This window comes from Branchiostoma floridae, chromosome 3 (genome assembly GCF_000003815.2).
Source record: "Branchiostoma floridae strain S238N-H82 chromosome 3, Bfl_VNyyK, whole genome shotgun sequence".
NCBI lineage: Eukaryota > Metazoa > Chordata > Leptocardii > Amphioxiformes > Branchiostomatidae > Branchiostoma > Branchiostoma floridae.
In genome coordinates this window covers 26,176,787-26,194,760 of record NC_049981.1, presented here as the reverse complement: position 1 = coordinate 26,194,760, position 17,974 = coordinate 26,176,787, and the positions used below count along the sequence as shown (strand labels likewise).

The 17,974-nt window shown below is 41.9% G+C and overlaps 1 protein-coding gene across 1 annotated transcript in view; it reads right to left on the bottom strand.

Annotated features, from left to right (window-relative positions):
• Positions 1-430: 430 nt before the first annotated feature.
• Positions 431-17,974, bottom strand: part of LOC118412418 (glutamate receptor ionotropic, delta-2-like) — a 31,914-nt gene continuing 14,370 nt past the window's right edge. The window contains exons 4-18 of the mRNA XM_035815268.1: positions 16,785-16,981; positions 14,695-14,748; positions 7,653-7,820; positions 7,052-7,149; positions 6,817-6,880; positions 6,452-6,577; positions 4,856-4,960; positions 4,371-4,553; positions 3,846-4,004; positions 2,993-3,155; positions 2,635-2,809; positions 2,323-2,468; positions 1,839-1,995; positions 1,041-1,287; positions 431-775 (exon numbers count right to left, since the gene is read on the bottom strand). Coding sequence (XP_035671161.1) covers positions 431-775; positions 1,041-1,287; positions 1,839-1,995; positions 2,323-2,468; positions 2,635-2,809; positions 2,993-3,155; positions 3,846-4,004; positions 4,371-4,553; positions 4,856-4,960; positions 6,452-6,577; positions 6,817-6,880; positions 7,052-7,149; positions 7,653-7,820; positions 14,695-14,748; positions 16,785-16,981 — 2,387 coding nt within the window. The remainder of the gene's footprint in view (positions 776-1,040; positions 1,288-1,838; positions 1,996-2,322; positions 2,469-2,634; positions 2,810-2,992; positions 3,156-3,845; positions 4,005-4,370; positions 4,554-4,855; positions 4,961-6,451; positions 6,578-6,816; positions 6,881-7,051; positions 7,150-7,652; positions 7,821-14,694; positions 14,749-16,784; positions 16,982-17,974) is intronic.

Genomic DNA, 17,974 nt, shown 5'->3' with positions numbered 1-17,974 from the left:
GGTCTATAATACATATGACATAATTCAGGGAGGGCGAATCATCTACATGCAAATGTATGAATTATGAAAATGAGAGGCAAATTGGCATAATTAATGCGAAAGTGCCATTAATCCTTTCAGATAGATGGTGCAAAATGCGTACATGTCTAAATTCGTTTAAGATGCACAACGCTGCATAGATTGTGTAAAAGTCATTTGCATAATTTATGATGAAATATAAACAAGGCGAAATTACTACTACACATACAATAAATGCAATTTTGCTAGAGAAGATTCATCTAAAATAGATAATGCTAATTACAGCTTTATTTGTGTCATCAATGAGACAAGATTCAACATATTTTACGGAGGTATGAGGTCTTCTAACTCTTGTTTAAGCTGTTTTCCTAACCTCTATGATGAAGTTATAGCTTTGTAGTAAAATCTGAAGTTATAGCTTTGTAGTAAAATCTACAGGGTTCTGCACAGTGTCTGTCGCAGTATCTACCGACGTGGCCGTTGACCCGGTGGTCCAGACACCCTCCTCTTGATTTAGGCTGGAGCAGAAACAATACTTCCGCCTTGCAGGACTGTCTTTGTTTTTCTTCGTGTCACCACAGCATTCACAATAGGTTCTTGCCAAGTGGAAAGGTGTAGGAGGTGGTGGAGGGAACCGTTCTGGCGGTGAGACGTGGATGTGGATCTCGCCGTTGTCTTCCCTGTGCACCGATACCCCTGGTGACACCTTGGTGTTGCTGCTGATCTTGCCCATCTGTAGGTCACCGTTCAGCTCCGCCTGAGGAAGGACGAACTTGGTAAGTAAGACCTTACCAGTCGACACTCTCGTTTAGTAGCCTTGGATACGACCATGTTGCATCGTTGAATCCTGTGTAGTTATCATAATATAATCTATGATAATAGCCCAGCTAACTAATCATGCTTACGTTACAAATTATGCATTCTCTTACACTTAACTAACTACATTGTGCAGTAGATAATTACCCGGAAGATCATGTACGGTGTAGATGTATAAATAAAAAGGAAAAAATCAATGTAGTTACTTCTTTTCCTTTAGACATTTCCGCCCGCTGTCGACTTCTCCGACAAAGCGCTTCAAACAGTGATGTAGTACACGCCAACACTAAACCAAATATCAGTATGCAGAAGACGGCAGCAAAGGTCTCCAGGTCGAGCTGTGTTGTCTCGCTGTTCAGAAGACTGCCGTGAAGTGGACAATTACTGCTCCTTCCTGGCCACCACCTCTGTCTGAGCTCATCCATTCTGCCACTGTCTTGGAGTTTAAGGATTCTGGAGATGTGGGAAACAAGCAACAAGGGGCTTCATGCGTTCTGTCTTTAAATGGCAACTGACTTAGAGTGCTTTTTAGGATAATCAAAGTTCTTCAAAGGCCGTTGAGAAAAAAATAGCTGTCTTAGCCCATTGCGGGTGCAGCATAGCTGGTGCCTAATGATGCCCCTACCTGTGGAGCTATACGAATAAGTCTTTTATGCTTTCGTGTAGCATTCTATAGCACAGTGGGGTGTCTGCAGGGGTTCAAGACTACTCTTGACTTATTCTAGGCAGCCTTACATTTTTCCATCAATATTTCATGAATTCCATATCCTTAATTTCGTGCTCAGTTACCCAATCCGTCTTTTCGAAACCTTTCTCATGAACCTGTCAGTAAGGGATTTATCGCACAGCGGGATACAGAAGGGATGTACACTCAGTCTATTACCTTTAGAATAAGAATAAGGGTGTTGGTAGCTGATATGTACGTACATACGATATACAGCACGGTAGGAGGTATATATGTAAACACTGTTGGTGTATACATGTAAGTGGACAGGAATACTTACGCCAGCGAGAAAACCTCGGTGAATTGTGAACCGTTTTGAAAAGCAAGGCTGTAGCCATAGCTGCGCGTTGTGAAGTCGATTACAGACAGTTGGCAACTGGGATCCCTGTCTGCTAGATGCTTCATGATGGGCACGTCTCCTACCAAGGCTTGTGACCCTTAAACAAAGAAAGAAGACGATGATTACATTGGAGGACAACCGTATCCTTACTCATTTTACGCGCGGATGGAAACCGACACAGACAGAAGCAACCTTGCGTATCAATAGTCTTGCCTGTCATCCCACCTACAACGTTACTGATTTGGCATGAAGAGCAAAATGTCGTTTGCCCGTAAGCAAAATAACGATAAATGTCCGACGTTGTATCACTCCTTAGCACCTGACCAATATCTTTCAATGCCAAGGTAACAAAGATACGATAACATCATTGGGAGTTGAACGATGATACTGACATGAAGGAAGAGATCGATAAAGGCACACCAACCTTCTTTGACCCGTTCAACTTCTTCTGTGGTGTCATTCACCAGACTATTGTTTCTGCTAACAAGTAGTGACCAGATGTGTTGGTGTGATGGCTCATCTGACCCGGACAGAAAGTGTACTGCACTACTTCGCTGTAATGCGCTAAAGCTGATGGACATAAAGAGAAATCTCAAACTTCATCAACGTATTAGTACGTCATAATTTCAAGAAAGTTTTTTTCCAAATAACATCTCAAAAATGTGCAATAATCTACAAAGATTGTTTGTATCATAATGCTGGCATATATTGATCTCAAGCTGACAGACTTTCTTACGTGTAGGAACCGAATGATAATAGTTCCTCCACTGAAGTGATGGGAGTTTGTAGCCTGGTGACGGTGAGATAGGCAGCAAGGTTTGCGGTGTAAGATGACAGAACGATCAGGATAAACAGCCACCACACGCCCGTCAGGATCCGAGTGGACAGTCGCCTTAGAGATATCCCTCCGCCTGCAACAGAGTGAAAAGTAGACCTCCGAGATTTAGTGATCCATTGAAGTGAACCATCGAAACAAATTTTATATTTCCACATGAAATAGTCTTTTAGATACCAAGTGAATACAAAAAAAAGCGTATATACAAACATACTTATATACATTTCATACCTACTTACGTACATACATAGAACCTTACCTTGTCTAACAGATGTGCCGTACACAAACCAAATTGTGTCCGCTAGGTTTGGGTCGTCTGTGCTCCTAACAACATTTTCTCCATCTTCGCTGGATCCCGTGCGGTGTAACAGAAATAAGGCAACACTAACCACTGCGAACCCCGCGATCGTACACAGCCATACCTGCCGAAAAAAGATGCCATAAATATATCTCACTTCAGCTCAGTATACTACAGAACAAACTTATGGCGAAGTTTTTCCATCGCAACAGTTTCCGATAACACATCCATGTTACTACCATGGTTGCACAACTCAGTCATTTATCAAGTTATAAAAATGATATCAGATATTTTTGCATCAATGAACACCGCAGTAGATCAAGTCATGAAAATATCGAGTCTCGGAATCGACTTTCTACTTAGACATATTCTATATACAGGAGAGGAAATAGAATATTGAAATTTTCATAACCTTCGATAAAAATTCTTGGCATATGATCTATCAACTGTCAGTGATCAAAACGTATCTCGAGTCAAGCCAATTAATACCTCACGGCTGGCCAAGTTCACGGATATAAATCGATTTATAGTTGACAAGTTTTTCGATATGATATGGAGACTGAAGTCTAATGCAATCATCTCTCGATAAGATTGTTCGATGCGTCTATTAGTATTAACCAGAAATGTACCCGGATAGCTCAAATGGGTATGCAGACATAAATATCAAAGGGAGGACTGTTAAGTCGGGCATCTTTATCGTTTAATCATATATAACAAAACTTTTACTAAATATCAATTGACTTCCACAGAACTAACCCCCCCCCCCTTCTACTGGCTATGATAAAACTTACTTTGGTGTAAACATAAAGCATACCTTCAGATGGAACGGTTTAACAATCGTTAACCAGTCGGCCTTCTTTGCCCTTTGCCTGATCAGAAGACCAATGGAAGTCTCCATGAACTGCCTGGTGAAGTCCAGTGTCCTTTCTCGGTCTGGTGTGACTGGTATGGCACCCAGAGCAAAGTCTGCCTCCTGAAACAGCATTCATACCATATGTAAAATCTTCACTGTTACACAAGAGTGTAATACGTACCTGAAGACTTGAATAAATAGTCATGACGCATAGGTCATACTCTTGGCTGTTGACTGTTTTTCTACCATCATTTCCCAATTTGCCTCTCTACAAGTATTAAACTATGTATAGTGACTATTGCTGTGCATATACAACTGGTGCTTAAAGACACAAAATTTGAACATTCTTATGCATTATCTAGGAACGATAATAGCACGGGACATACCCAAGAGTTTGACAAGCTTCTTCAATCATAAGTATGAAATTAAAAGAATACTGTGGTAGTACTGTCGTAAAATGTGTGTAAAGGTATCATCCTGACTCACGTCTTCAATAACGTCTTTCATCAACCCGTCCCAAGTACCATCTTCTTGGAGGCTACCATATCTCCCATCATGCCCCTCGTAGATGAGGTACTCAAAATCCAACATGGCGGACAGCTCCTTCAAAAGGTCGATGCAGAATCCTGTGTACACGCCCTCGTTCTTCTTAAACACAAATGGCTCTTCCTGTAAAAGGAAAATCGTGTTCACTACCAAGCGAAGGGCCGTGCTTTTGACTGATTTGACGACAGTTGATGAGTTTTTATTGGAAAAGCAATTGTCTTGTGTTTGCTGAAGTACAATGATTGATGGATATTGGGATAAGGTCGGTCATTATTTACTATTTTCCATCATGTATTCATTCTATGATGCCAGGTCAGCTTTGATTACTTTGAGATGGCTATTAAGTTATTCATGCTGTCGTTAATTAGATGGAACGTACGTAATAAAAGCAGGTCGCAGAGTGGTTTTGCTGCTAGACCTTGTACCTGTAATGTTACTACTCTGAACGTTCTGCCTTTGATGCCCGACTTTCTCTTCATCTCTTCAAAGAAGTTCTCTTCGGAGATGATGTCTGCATGCCACCAACTGTCCTGGAGAATCAATACGGGAAAGTGCGAGTGTGAGATGTGAATACTCATGAAGCACTGTAACTAAAATTATGTCATACCTGTGACGCGAAAACGTTCGATACGGGTGTTCCGGACCGGGCCATAACTTCCGTAACAGACGGGTTCGAAAGGCGTATCACACAGGCTCCATTCGAAGAAATCGAACTGTTTCGAGCGGGCCGAGTGCGGCGCCATTGAATGTTCGAATACCTGATTCAGACGTTGGAACATTACTGTTGCAACACAACCTCGGTCCCAGCCCTCCCGCGGGTCGGATCACCCTCCGGCCTTCGGGCGATTCGACCCGCGGTCGGGCTGATACCTCGGGTGATAAGGAATACACCGTGTTGTATTCTATATGTATCAATTGTAACATGTAATACAACGGCACAGTTGTCCTAAGGCTTACGCGTATACGTAATCAGTATTACAATAGGTCGAAAAAGATTGGAGCCTACTTTTGTCCTTGTTTTGTCTAACTGATTCAAATGAAGGCAATGGAAAGGTATTTAGGTGAAAAGCCTTCATAACTTTCTGGAGTTAGTCAACATTCCACAACTACAGTGGTTCGTTTGGGTGCTGTCGTGACCAAACTGTCAATGAACGATACGCGGATGTTTCCCCAATCGCTTTAAGTTGAGTTTCTGCATGCCCAAAGCCCACCAGTCATCTATCCTTACAACCGATAGAGGAAGGAACACGTCATAAACATTCCAAAGTGCCTTAAATCATGGTGACTTAAAGGGAACAAGACTCTTTGTCTTGTGTTAAGGTCGATACCCCCATCAAGTTGAATGTTTATGTATGATGCCGGGGGTACGGAGCTGTAAAGCAACTGTATATAGAATACGGAAAATTGCATTGCTTCAAGTTTAACGTGTTTGCCCAGTTTGCATCAATCATTCAGCATTTTGCCTTGTGTGCATATATAGGACTGTGTTCTTTTTTTATATTGAGTGAGTCTATTATATAACAATCTGATCGTGTGATCCAGGTATCCATGGCAATAGAAAATTGATAAGTACTCCCCTTGCGGTAATTTAGTATCAGATTTACAAACCATGCCAATATGGATATGTAATAAGATTAACATTGATCCCTTGAGGCAGAATCATGAGGCGCCCACGCGAAGACTTTTAATGACAGTTTTATACAATATGGATTAGTCACGTATGTTCTACCTACCTCCCCAGAGGGCAGTAACCGGCTTTGTGAAATCAATTAGATATGACGTTGTAAAGGGAGCTCTTGGACCAAGAGCCTGTAAAATACGCTGGTGGATAAACTGAGGCTTTTGTGAATGAAATTGGTACCAAAGAAGGATTTCAAGGACAAAGAGCCAGAAAAAAGACATCTTGAACATTTAGAACTGAATGTCCTAGAAAAGATAGACCGGGTTACCACATACTAGTACTAATTACCATGAAAAATCACATTATTGATATTTGTGTGTATACATAAACAGTTTGTTACCCAGGTAGGATCAATGAGTTTTCCTGTTCCATCCTTTGCTAGTGTCTTCAGTTTAGAGCTTAGGGATGAATGCAGCTTTGCTTCCTCAAATATGGAGTTTCCAAGAACACCACCGTCGTCGGACTGCTGACGAACAGAATTATGATACATATATTAGGCCATACAGGGATATATACAATAACCTGCGTCAACTGGATAGACAAACACCTATGATTTGAAAATAATTCATTTAGAATACTACACATGGTCTATATTGTAGGTCTTACCACCAACATTAATGCATTTTATGGTCTGTTGAAAAATATCAAATCCATATCAGTTCAATATGTCATTTGATACGTCAATCTATCGCACATTTAACATACCTTCTTAAATTCTTTCATCAACAGAGCACCACCTGGCCATGGTAGGGACACGTCTAGTGAACACCTATATTTGAAGATATAAAATTAGTCCGTCTTAATGCATCGCTAACATTCTAACTTTCTTATTCCAATCTATAAATAATACACGTGTATTTGTCTGTATTTCATGATATCCTATGCACATCAATACGACCACTTTTGTACTTTCATTCTGAAAGATCATCTAGATATTTACCTTAATTTGTTGGGGCCTATCCACTGCCTGTTCCTGAATAAGGCATACACAGCCTGGGCAAGGTGCAAGACAGCATCATGCATGTACAGAGCCGTCATCTGCAGTAAAGGCATTATGTAGAAGAAATTATTGGGGAAAATTTCCCATCACAAGTAGCTATCCAATCCTTCTTCAATCATCTTAAACAGCTTAGATATGAAGCACCTCTTTGGTAAAAAAAGTCGGTGAAAAATAGCGTACTTTTTTTTTATTTGGGCAGTGGTTAGCGTTGTATATTTCATTACGATACAGCAGTCAGGTCCGGTCACAGAAGGCGTAAGATCGTCTTGCGATCAATCACAAACTGAGTGAATTTATTTGGACAATGGTAAGCGTTGTATATTTCATCACGATACAGACTTCCTGTCCGGTCACAGAACGATCATCGTACGATCACAAAGTGAGTGAATTCTTGGGATAGTCGTGCATATGTCCTCAAAGTTCTTGTCTTTTGAGGGACAAGGTTGTCTTATTTTCCTGTTGGCAGCTGGATATCTATCCCAACTTTCACAACTTCTTATTTGTACGGCGAATGTGATATCGCTGTTAACACTGTATTTACCTTGATGTCGTATACACTATCTGCAGTGTCATTCGTCAGGTTTGTTGGCAAGGAGTTCCAATACTTCAGAAAATCCGATGCGTATCCTGTCTCGGGAATACGCCTTCTTGCAACGGTCAGCTGGCCTTTCGACATGTTCATTGCCTTGATCTTGTGATCGCTGATCGCCTGTGAAAATAGAACTCAAGACCTTTTACGTCCTGGCAGTGCTGCAAATAGAATGAAATACACGTATATGCATTCAACAATAGCTCTTGCGTAATGCCTTGTCACTGATACTGATGGCCCGTCTTGCTGTAGAAAGCACCAGCTGTCCCAACTATGTGTGCGTGTGCCGATATAACGCGAAACAACGTACAACTAATAGAACAGGTAGATAAGGTAGAGCATAGGAAGAATAATATTACCCACGTCCATTTTTCATGTTCAATTAGTGCGTTTTCAGAAACATGTCTAGTTCAAACCACCATTTGCGACACTTTTTCTCGTAAGTTGTCTTCGAAAAGGTCTCGTGTGCATGTGGAAAGTACTGTTGTATTTCAGACACTAAAATGTGTGACACAGAATCATTCATGCCTCTCAAAGAGCTTGAAAACGAGTAGTGCCGTGCTTGTAATACTGTCACCAGTCTAACGGCATACATGTGCACGTAGCATTTACGAAAGTCACGGTCTTGTTAATGGCAAAAAATCGATGGGAGGCCAACGTAGGCGACACTATCTTTCCTGGGTATCTAATTAGCCGAAACAACATTAAAGAGAACGATTACATAATTACACACAAAGGGCCGTTCTCGTCTGGATTTACACCATTTGGTTTGCTCTAACAAGCCATCTATAATCGTGCAAATGTGCTTCTTCCGGCGATTACAGCATGATGAACTATGGCACTGGGACTTGGGTACAAAAAAGACGTAATTGAGAAATGTTCACCATTCTAGCGGCTAGAATGCCGCCAGATGTTCGGTATCATAGGCGATAAGGGGCCCATTGGGAATGGTTATCCTCTTTTGTCAGAGAAACTGGTTATGAGGAAGGAACGCGTCATTTCGCATTGGTTCGAATTGGGTATCACGGTGTATCAGGAAACTTCAAACCCTTTGCTGGTTTCCCAAGGATATTGCTCACCCAGATCACTTTTATTCAGGGAATGGATTCAACGATGTAGGCAATTCTACTGGTGTGCACATACAAAACAAAAAAGTGAGGAAATTCCCCTTCCTTCCCGGACTTTTCCACCCCTTTCCTATCCGCATTCACGGGTCATGACGCCTGATCCAAAAAGAATGGCTACTTACGGCACAAATCCCAAGCATATATCATCCCCAGAAACAATGAACACCCCTGATGCTTAAACGTAATGACGGAATCTGTTTTACAAGTGCTTCAATCTCATGACAATTCCTAAGGATTATCTGCACACCCACACCCAGACACCGATGTCTGGCTTTAAAAGACCCTGGATAATCACAGTGACATATCGATTTGTTTTATCGGTCGATTTTTACTCGCTAATCGCTGCCATCTTTAAGCATGTCGTTTTTCTAGTGAGAGATAAGTGGCCAAGGACAAACTTCAGATCAATCGGGAAGGTTTAACTTAATTGGACGGACGGTAGAGAAAGGATCATGCTAATCCTCGTCTATTGGAAGATGCAGTTTAATGGTGATAATGATGAATTACACCCAGTTATCTACTAGTAAGGAAATCAAGTTGGCAACATAAGTTCTTTTTTTCTCAGAAGTCACTTGGTTTGTATACTTACAAGTCATAAGTAATTATCATAACTAATTGTACAAAGCGATACGAAACCAGTCTACATTACCATAAACGCAAATGGAACAAGTACAAATCTTCACAATCATATTATCACTTTGATAATAATGTGTTGTCTCGAGTTCCAGGATGTTGAATTTGTATAATATGCAGATACTCCACCAAAGCAAAAAGAGCTGTGCTGCTGGTGTAGAAGCATCGCACGCATTCTTTCCCTTGTTGTGTTTGTGACTAAAACTTTTCCTAATCTGTTGCAATAGTATTTTATCACTTGAACAAGTATGACCGCCTCAGGCTGCCCGGCCAGTCACTGTCACTTGCCGTGAACTCTTTCATGAGCAATACCCAAAACCAAAACAAGGAGGAGAACGTGCCCGCGCTTTGACTACTGCTGACGGTTCTATTCCAGTCCCCGGTGGTACGAACGAAGTTTCTCACACCTCGAGCAGACACAATTCGTTGCTTGACTTGTCACTCTTGTCCCGTCATGGGAAGTATTTCAAAATCTTCAAATCCCAAAGAACATCGTTACAGTAACCATCCAAGCACATTCGTATTCTTGGAATGTCATACTGTGTCCCTCAACGTCTTCTACAGCATCGGTAAGCTCATCATGGCTTCTTTCTTGGAGTAAAGTGTGCGATGTTCTCTAAGTCATGGTCTCATGGTCTCTAGCAAAACTTTGTCTCCTTTATGTTATTAATAAACGACGGCTTGCGTGGTCTTAGAACAAGGACTTTACAAGATAAGTAACGATTGAAAGGGTGTCAGGAAACTTTTGACCTGGGAGTACACCTACACACACCGATTACGCATGTGACAGTGCTCACACTTTTAGAGCTGGTTATGCATCGCGGAAGGCAAAATATATATATTAATATAACGTCATGTCTAAGCCATAGAATTCCTCTTTTCTTGATCATCACTTAAGTTATAGCCGTGGTGTATGTCCATCGATTCTCCCGGGTTGTACTGCATCTCCGGGAAAGCTTTTAAACGTGCCCAGTGAATCGTAACAGCCATCCAATTGGAAGTATTACTTTGAGTATGATCCTCTACACTGCACTGTTCCAAGTCAACGGCCTCGACCCAGGGTCAAGGTAAAGGCAGCGCAGAACATCGATCTACACAAACAAAACTAATTCTGTTAAAGCTAAGTAACAATTTACCAATGCAGATGAGAACGCACCTGGCATGGGCTACATGCCAAGTAGGACAAAGGACACAGAAAGAGAGCCTTATCTTCAACCTTATCGTCATGTAGCTCAAGACAAAAAGCCTTCTCCGTGCATGTCTCATCAAGGGAATACTCAGGTTTTAGATCTAGCGGTTATCTTTACCGATTTTAAGTGCAAGGTTTTCAACCGTACATTCTTCTTATTTGGATTCAAGAAATTGGCAACGAGTCACCATGTTCAAATGGTTCTGCATTGTAACATTACATAAAAGCAGCTTAGAGAGTAATCCAAGTCATATGGAGATCATAAAATCATGCAAAGTGCGAAAAATGTATAAGTTAGCAGCATACTCCTGCTGTATATATTGAGAGTGAATTGTGGTTTAGCAAAAAAGCCTGCACAGTCCTCGCACAGAAATGACTTATTGTTTTCATATCGTGGGACGTGCCTCGTATGGTGACATCCATTTGTGGGAAAATTGAATGGCCCTCTCACATCTTCTCAGACTCACGGTGGGCTTATCTGGCGCTATGAAACAGTCATTATACTGGTACCATTTCAATAGTGAAATGGACTTATTATAAGGCTATGATATAACCTTCTTGTTAGAGCTTTGTGAATGCAGATTCTCTTACTAATGAGATGCCCAATGTTACCACTTAAGGTGCACTCTCACCGGCATTGCTGCGTTCGTTCACTGCGTCACTGTTTTGTTACTTTCTCCGATTTTTTATAATGCAGATATTGTGTAATACGTAAAAGTATGGCATAGAAGACGATAAAATACACAACAAGTAAGAAAATTCGTTCTTTATCTCTGAAATTCAATGAGTACCTTTCGAACGCTGCAATGCCGCAAGCGTGCCCCACGTCTTACGAGAGTGCACCTTTAGTATATAAAGTAGCTTGAAAGTCCATCTGTGTTGGTAGATTTCATTCTGACGCAAAGCTGATCTATAATTTCAGCACGAGATAATTTGCGCTTATCCAAATTTTTCACAGCAATATAAAACACAGTAAATATAGATAGAATGTTACATAACTAGTTTAACGTGGTGAAGCTGCAGAGCTTGATTGACGGTGAGGAAGTCTGCAGGTGTTGGAGCCGGATTCTACTTGCCTGAAGATTTTGCCAACCCTTGGAGCGAGTGACACACAAAGGTTAACGTTTTTGTTCACAGGCCTAAGTCTATAGAAGATAAGTCGGGCCGATTAACCTAAGGTTTACAATGATTTATTGCACGGAAAGACAGGATACGATCAAGGTGGACAGGGGTAACCCACAAATGACCCTGGTGATGGTGTGCACAGGCGGACGGTACCGTAGGAGCTGACCCAGGCAGGGCTAGGCGGTAATGACGCAGAAACGACAGTGAGGATGACTAAATTTTAGTTGCTCTCGTTCTCAGTTTATAATTGGTTGTTCTCAGGCTAATTATTGGACCACAATAGCCTACTACTATTTCAGCAGCATTCACATATTCACCAAAGGATTTTTTTCACCAGTTTTATATCACAGCTACATGAAAGTAAGATGCTCATTTAAGCCTGCGTTAATAGAAAATCTTGTACCATGGTAAGAGGTGGAAAGTCGTTAACAATCTACCACGACACAGACAGAAAGCTGTAGATAAGTCCATACAATTGCGCCGTATAGGAATGAGTCCAACATCGATTTTTATAATATCCATCCCAAGTTATCACCTAGCCTTTTTGATGCCCGCTCCAGGGTGATGAAAACGCGTCAGACTTAGGCCATCAATACACAACCACAGTCCCTATAACATATCAGAATAGGCCTTCCAGCTTCCCAGGCTGTCAAATGGAATCTTCTCAAAGCCAGATAGGATCTTACGAGAAGTCAATCGCCATGGACAGTAAGGCGACGCCATCGGCAACCCTGGTAATAATGACCATGGAACTGGCAGGCAGCTTTAGGAGGATGATCCTAAACGAAAGGTTGAAGTATTATTCGTGTGCACGAGTGGATCGATATCAAGGTGGCAAGGATGGTAATAACTAAGAAAGCTGGTAACTTTTCTCGTGGTCCCGATTCATCTGAAAAATAGATATTTCTAACCTGAAAGTCAGATCGCATGGATGGACAACTTTTTCAAGATCCATCAGATGATTTTCCTTCGTCGTTCTGTACCCAAGATTACAAAAGATTTTATGTAATCAAAATTTGCTGAATTTTCACTGCTCTGAATATTCCTATGAACTATAATGGTACTGTTCCCATAGCCAATAACCAATTGCAAAATACGTGGTAAATAGCCATTCCCCTTCATTTTGGGGAGGTATACAGATTGTCTGTTAAGCTGGTAAGATCGGGTGAAACAGAATGCTGCTTGCTCGGCACTGTGTGTGACACCATACCGTGAGTTCATAGTAAAGGAATTCATTCTGTTGGACTAGGGAATTCAGGCCGACAACGTACAGCTCTCATTGACACCCCCATTAGACATTGACACGGGACTCGGCAGTACAACAGCCAAGACCACTGATACAGGACAGAGATGAGTGACGTAAAGCAGTGCCAGCTCCCCGAGTTGGCATCTGGTAATCATATGCAAACACAATATACTGATATATAGAAAACAATTATCACCATGTTTTCGTAACAATTGCGGCCTATAGCTACTGCTTTCACTGGTGTAATTTGTGCTTGGATGCGATTAAACGGCAATCCTTTTGTTACAATATGATAAGAGCAATATGATGAAAATCATGAGAATAGAATTACTAATACCATGTAAGATAAATGGCTCAGCACTTCTCATTTGAGTCGTAGTGGCGAGAGATTGGTCAATGCAATGCATCGTAAAAACAGAAAAACAGAATTCCTAGGTGAGACCCCATCACCACAATTGAATACCTACACTGTACCTCAGGTCCTCCTGAAGTTTGAAACTCGGAACGATGATAAACCTTGCTGGTTTATGGCGCCATGAATTGCTACCATCCAAAGATTATCAGTCATACATCTCGTCGAGTATCCGGGCACTGGTGGGGCAACTTTTAATGAAGACCGAAAACAACCTGCGGTCGGATTGATCGTGGTTCCGCCGAGGAGCAACAGATCACAGTTTCTCAATACCGGGCGCCGGAGGAGAACTGTTCGCAGTTGGAGCATGAAATACCGCTGCAGTGGCTGGACCAAATTGAGATTAAATTAGCTACCGGGGAGAAGTGACATAAGGTCGTCGCTTGCACACTGTGGGCAGAACGGAACGGTGGTCATCTTTCACGGCTGTGCAACGCTGAGTAATGGCGCTGAAACGAAGTGTTGCAATATCAAAGGCCACAAAATGGACTATTGTCGCAGTTATATGTCCAACAACGGGTGCCAACATACATCACACCATGCCTCTGCGTCTCCACATATTGACTGGATACTCTTTTATTAGAATTCGAAAACTGCAGGGAAGTCAAACTTTTGTTAGGTTATGCGATAAGTACGTTGGTTGGGGAGCCCAATAGTTCCCACTGGCGCATTGCAGCCTGAGGGGACAAACCAAAACACTTCCGCGAAAATCCAGACGGATGGCCCTTTCTGGTGAGACATGGTCTGCTTAACACGGAGTTATCGACTGTTGTCTTGGGAAATGAACGCTGCCTTAAAAGAGGTCCATTAGGCCGCATTGGCTCGAGAGGCTGTTTTGGCTTGGTGATTTGATGACTGCGGCAATTCGGAGTCAGACAGAGACTCCTCTGCTTATCAGCTACGATCTGTGGTAGAAGCTCAGAGGGGTAAATATCGGTGATGCTTACAAAAACTGTCATTTGACTATTTTGTTTCCTCACATAAAGTCAATCTGAAGCTTACGTAATGGAATTACACCACATTGGGCTCTCCGATCTGCCTACACTCTTATGGTCCAGAAACCCATGACCATCGAAGTACATTGCCGTGATTGTAGATTGAAACAATAACCCTTGTGCACGTCACTAACCTTTCAAGCACGGATGGTACTGTTACCACCGCTTTCATTTTTCTTTCTTCCCAAGTACCTGTGTGATTGACGACACCATTTGGGAATGCATCATTCCCGATGTTGGATGTGGCTTTACAATGACTTCCCTTACCTCATTTGCGATGATCCAGTGGTGTTCTGGTGTGAAAAATCCCCGTTGATTTGCCTACAGAATACAATGAAGCATGTGTTACTTTTATCTATTTGAGACTTTTCACAGACAGATACCTGTGATGTATCAGCAACAGAAACGTAGGACGTTCCTGTATATCTCCAGTTATGAAACATGCACAGGAAATCATACCGCTCAGAAGAAATGATCCTAATGAACACATTCTTACCAATCACAATGATTATCAAAACAGATAAAATACAGAAACCACATACATACAAATACAACCAAATTAAACAAAAGGAGGTCAGACATATTGAAACATGCTATGGCAGGATACACCTATCACAGCCACAGCAGTGGATCCAGGTGCTTCACGAAATAAACCAACAAAAACGTCCGGTAATGCACAAAGACCACAGATCCAACCATTTGTGATTTTGCTTCCTAAGATCTGCCAAGCATTGGATATTCTCCTATGCAAGGCTGATACTTGCCTGTCAACCAAGATCATCTTCTTTTGTTTCAGTCCAGAGAGGCTCATCCTTTGTCTACCTATAAATCGTGCGTGTTTCCTGCCATAAGACCTTTTTCTTCAGAGCAAACTTGAGCGTCTACGCAGGTACACAATGTATATTGATACTTATTTAATGTGCTTATCTAAACGAAAAACAAACTTTCTGTGAAACGTATTTAGGCGATGACCCAGGTCCGCCCTCTTACATAATACTTATGTAACAGTATGTCCCAAGCACTTAAAATCATTTCGAAAGGACTGATCTTCGATTTCCGATCGAGTTCGAAGTCCGGATGACGCTGTATAAGAATTTTGCGCTAAGCGCGGCCGTGTGACTCACTCAACAACCGCAAAATTGATAACATTATGACAGGAAGCCATTGATATCCGTTTACGTAGCCTTTGGCATACCAATGATTTTGAATTTGAGGTGCAAATAGAATTCATGTTTTCAATTCTGCTTATATTTTGCCCAAAGACAACGGAAATTGACTATTCTTCTTACTGACTTTCTGTTTCAATCACAGGAGCTGGAGCTGGCAGATAACCAAGCAATTTACAGCCATCCCCTGGTTTCTTCTGAAATATTCACCAGTCGCAGACACGACCCCCACATCTATTTTGGACCGGTCCATTCGTCATGTCAGTGAACATGATCTTGAGGTATGATGAACAACATTGACCCGTAATCCGAAAAGATCAGGAATAAGAGTTTACTGTCCCAGAGGAAATCATCTGACTCCCCCGCGTCTCTGTCGGCTTAGTTCCACATGGATGAGATATGACAGAAACATTCCCCAAGCAACCGATGCCGGTTCCGATCCAAGGCTCCAGAACAACGGAGCTAATTCCGAGGCAACAGTGATGAACAGTGCAATCAATACAATACCGGGTTAGGTACTCTTTTTCGGGTTTTCCTTCTGTTACCTTCCAAATTACTAAGGCGGGGAATTTGTCAAACTTCAAATTTGTGAATTGGAAGTATGGTGATGCAGCAAACCCGGAAATAGAATGGAAGAACTTGTTTTCAGAATTGAAGAACTTTTTTATTCAGCAAATTTCATAGATAATCCTCTACTGACCATCTCTTCCCCCTCCCCCTCTCCCTCTCCCTCTCTCTCTCTTCCTCTCCATTTATCTCTCTCACTCTATTTATATAAATAGAAAGAGAGAGAAGGATAGTTTGATGAAACCATTCAGTGATTTGATACTAAATCCTAAATCTAATAACATCAACTTTGCTGTGAATGTCTGACATGTTCAAACAACCTTGTAAAGCTGCCCATCACAATCTCCCTAAGGCCCCCTTTCCACTAGACGGCGATCGCACTGCGCTCTCACTGCGACCTAAATAGGATATGTGTAATCTTCACTTTCACACTTGGTATATCATACAAAACGTAAAAGTGTGACTGAGAAGACAACAAAACACACAAGGTGTAAAAAGATTCGTTTCTTTTCTATAGAATTCGTTGAAGGATCTGTCAAATTTTAGGTCGCAGAGAGAGCGCGGCGAGAGCGCCGTCCTAGTGGAAAGGGGGTATAACCACTGTACCCAACACCCCCTGCCCACCTCATTAATGACGCTGATGCTGTTCTCCACAGTACTAAGTAGAACAGCGTGTTTGAACAGGTTCCTCGGGTCCTCGGTGATGCTGGGCAGGGTGACTCTGGTGTTGCTCCCGTTGGAGAGGGACGGAAGCCGGAGCAGGACGATCTCCGGGACCAGTCCTCGGGTCAACAGCAGTAGTGCTTCCGCTCTGCTGAACGCTGACAAAATGGAGAAGACGATGCAAACAGAAATAATGCAGTAAAACAAAAAGTTTGCTTTATTTCACTTTTTTATAACCGTGTTTTTCGATCTACTAAACTTAAGTCTCTTCCAGCTTCCGTGGATAGCTGGAAAATAGATAGATTGTCCAGATAGATTGAATAATTTTCCAAACAACTTAGCCGGCCAGAGAGTTACCATTCGCTACCAACAGAGTCTGTAGCAAGTCACCTTCTGCAAAGAAAAAGGCAAAATTGGTAGCAAATAGTAACCCTCTTACTTCCTGGGAAATTATTCAACCGATATGGCTATTTCTATCATCCCAGCTACAACAGCCCACCATGCCATATCTATCACAGCCATTTCGTGACTAAATCCTAAATCCTGGATCTAAAAGCCAAAAATTTACCTGAGAGATAAGAAAGGTAAAGGCAGACTGTGAGAATGAGATCGTGATCAGCATTTCAGTACTTGTTTCCTCGACCAAGGCCTATTACCAAACAATCAGACTTTGTCTGGCCTCATCTTATCTGCATCAATGACCTTAACTGCGGTTCAGAACACAGACTTTCGACGGGATTGCCAAACAACAATAACGTAACTACCATAAGCTTGTAGATGTCTTAACTTTGCTATTTGTCTATTTAGTAGCCAAAGTGCTGCTGCATATTTCATTGAACGAAACTTTGGGGCTTATTGTAGCCGCAATGTTAGCTTGGTCCTATATATTCTGAGCGTAACTGATAGTTTCTGATAGCGAAATCCTATATTGGATTTTGAACAAAATGCTAAAGGAAGCAGGGTCAGGATCAAAAGCCCGGGACTTGTAAAGTCATGTCTAACAATATTTCCTGGGCCATGTATTATCGGAGATACGTCTTTCGTCAGGCTCGGGAATATCGACAGAGCGCATCGAACCGCTGTCAGATGACGTGCGGTAAAAGCCATGGCGGATCAATAGGCTAGTTATTAAAGCATCCTTCTTTGTACGG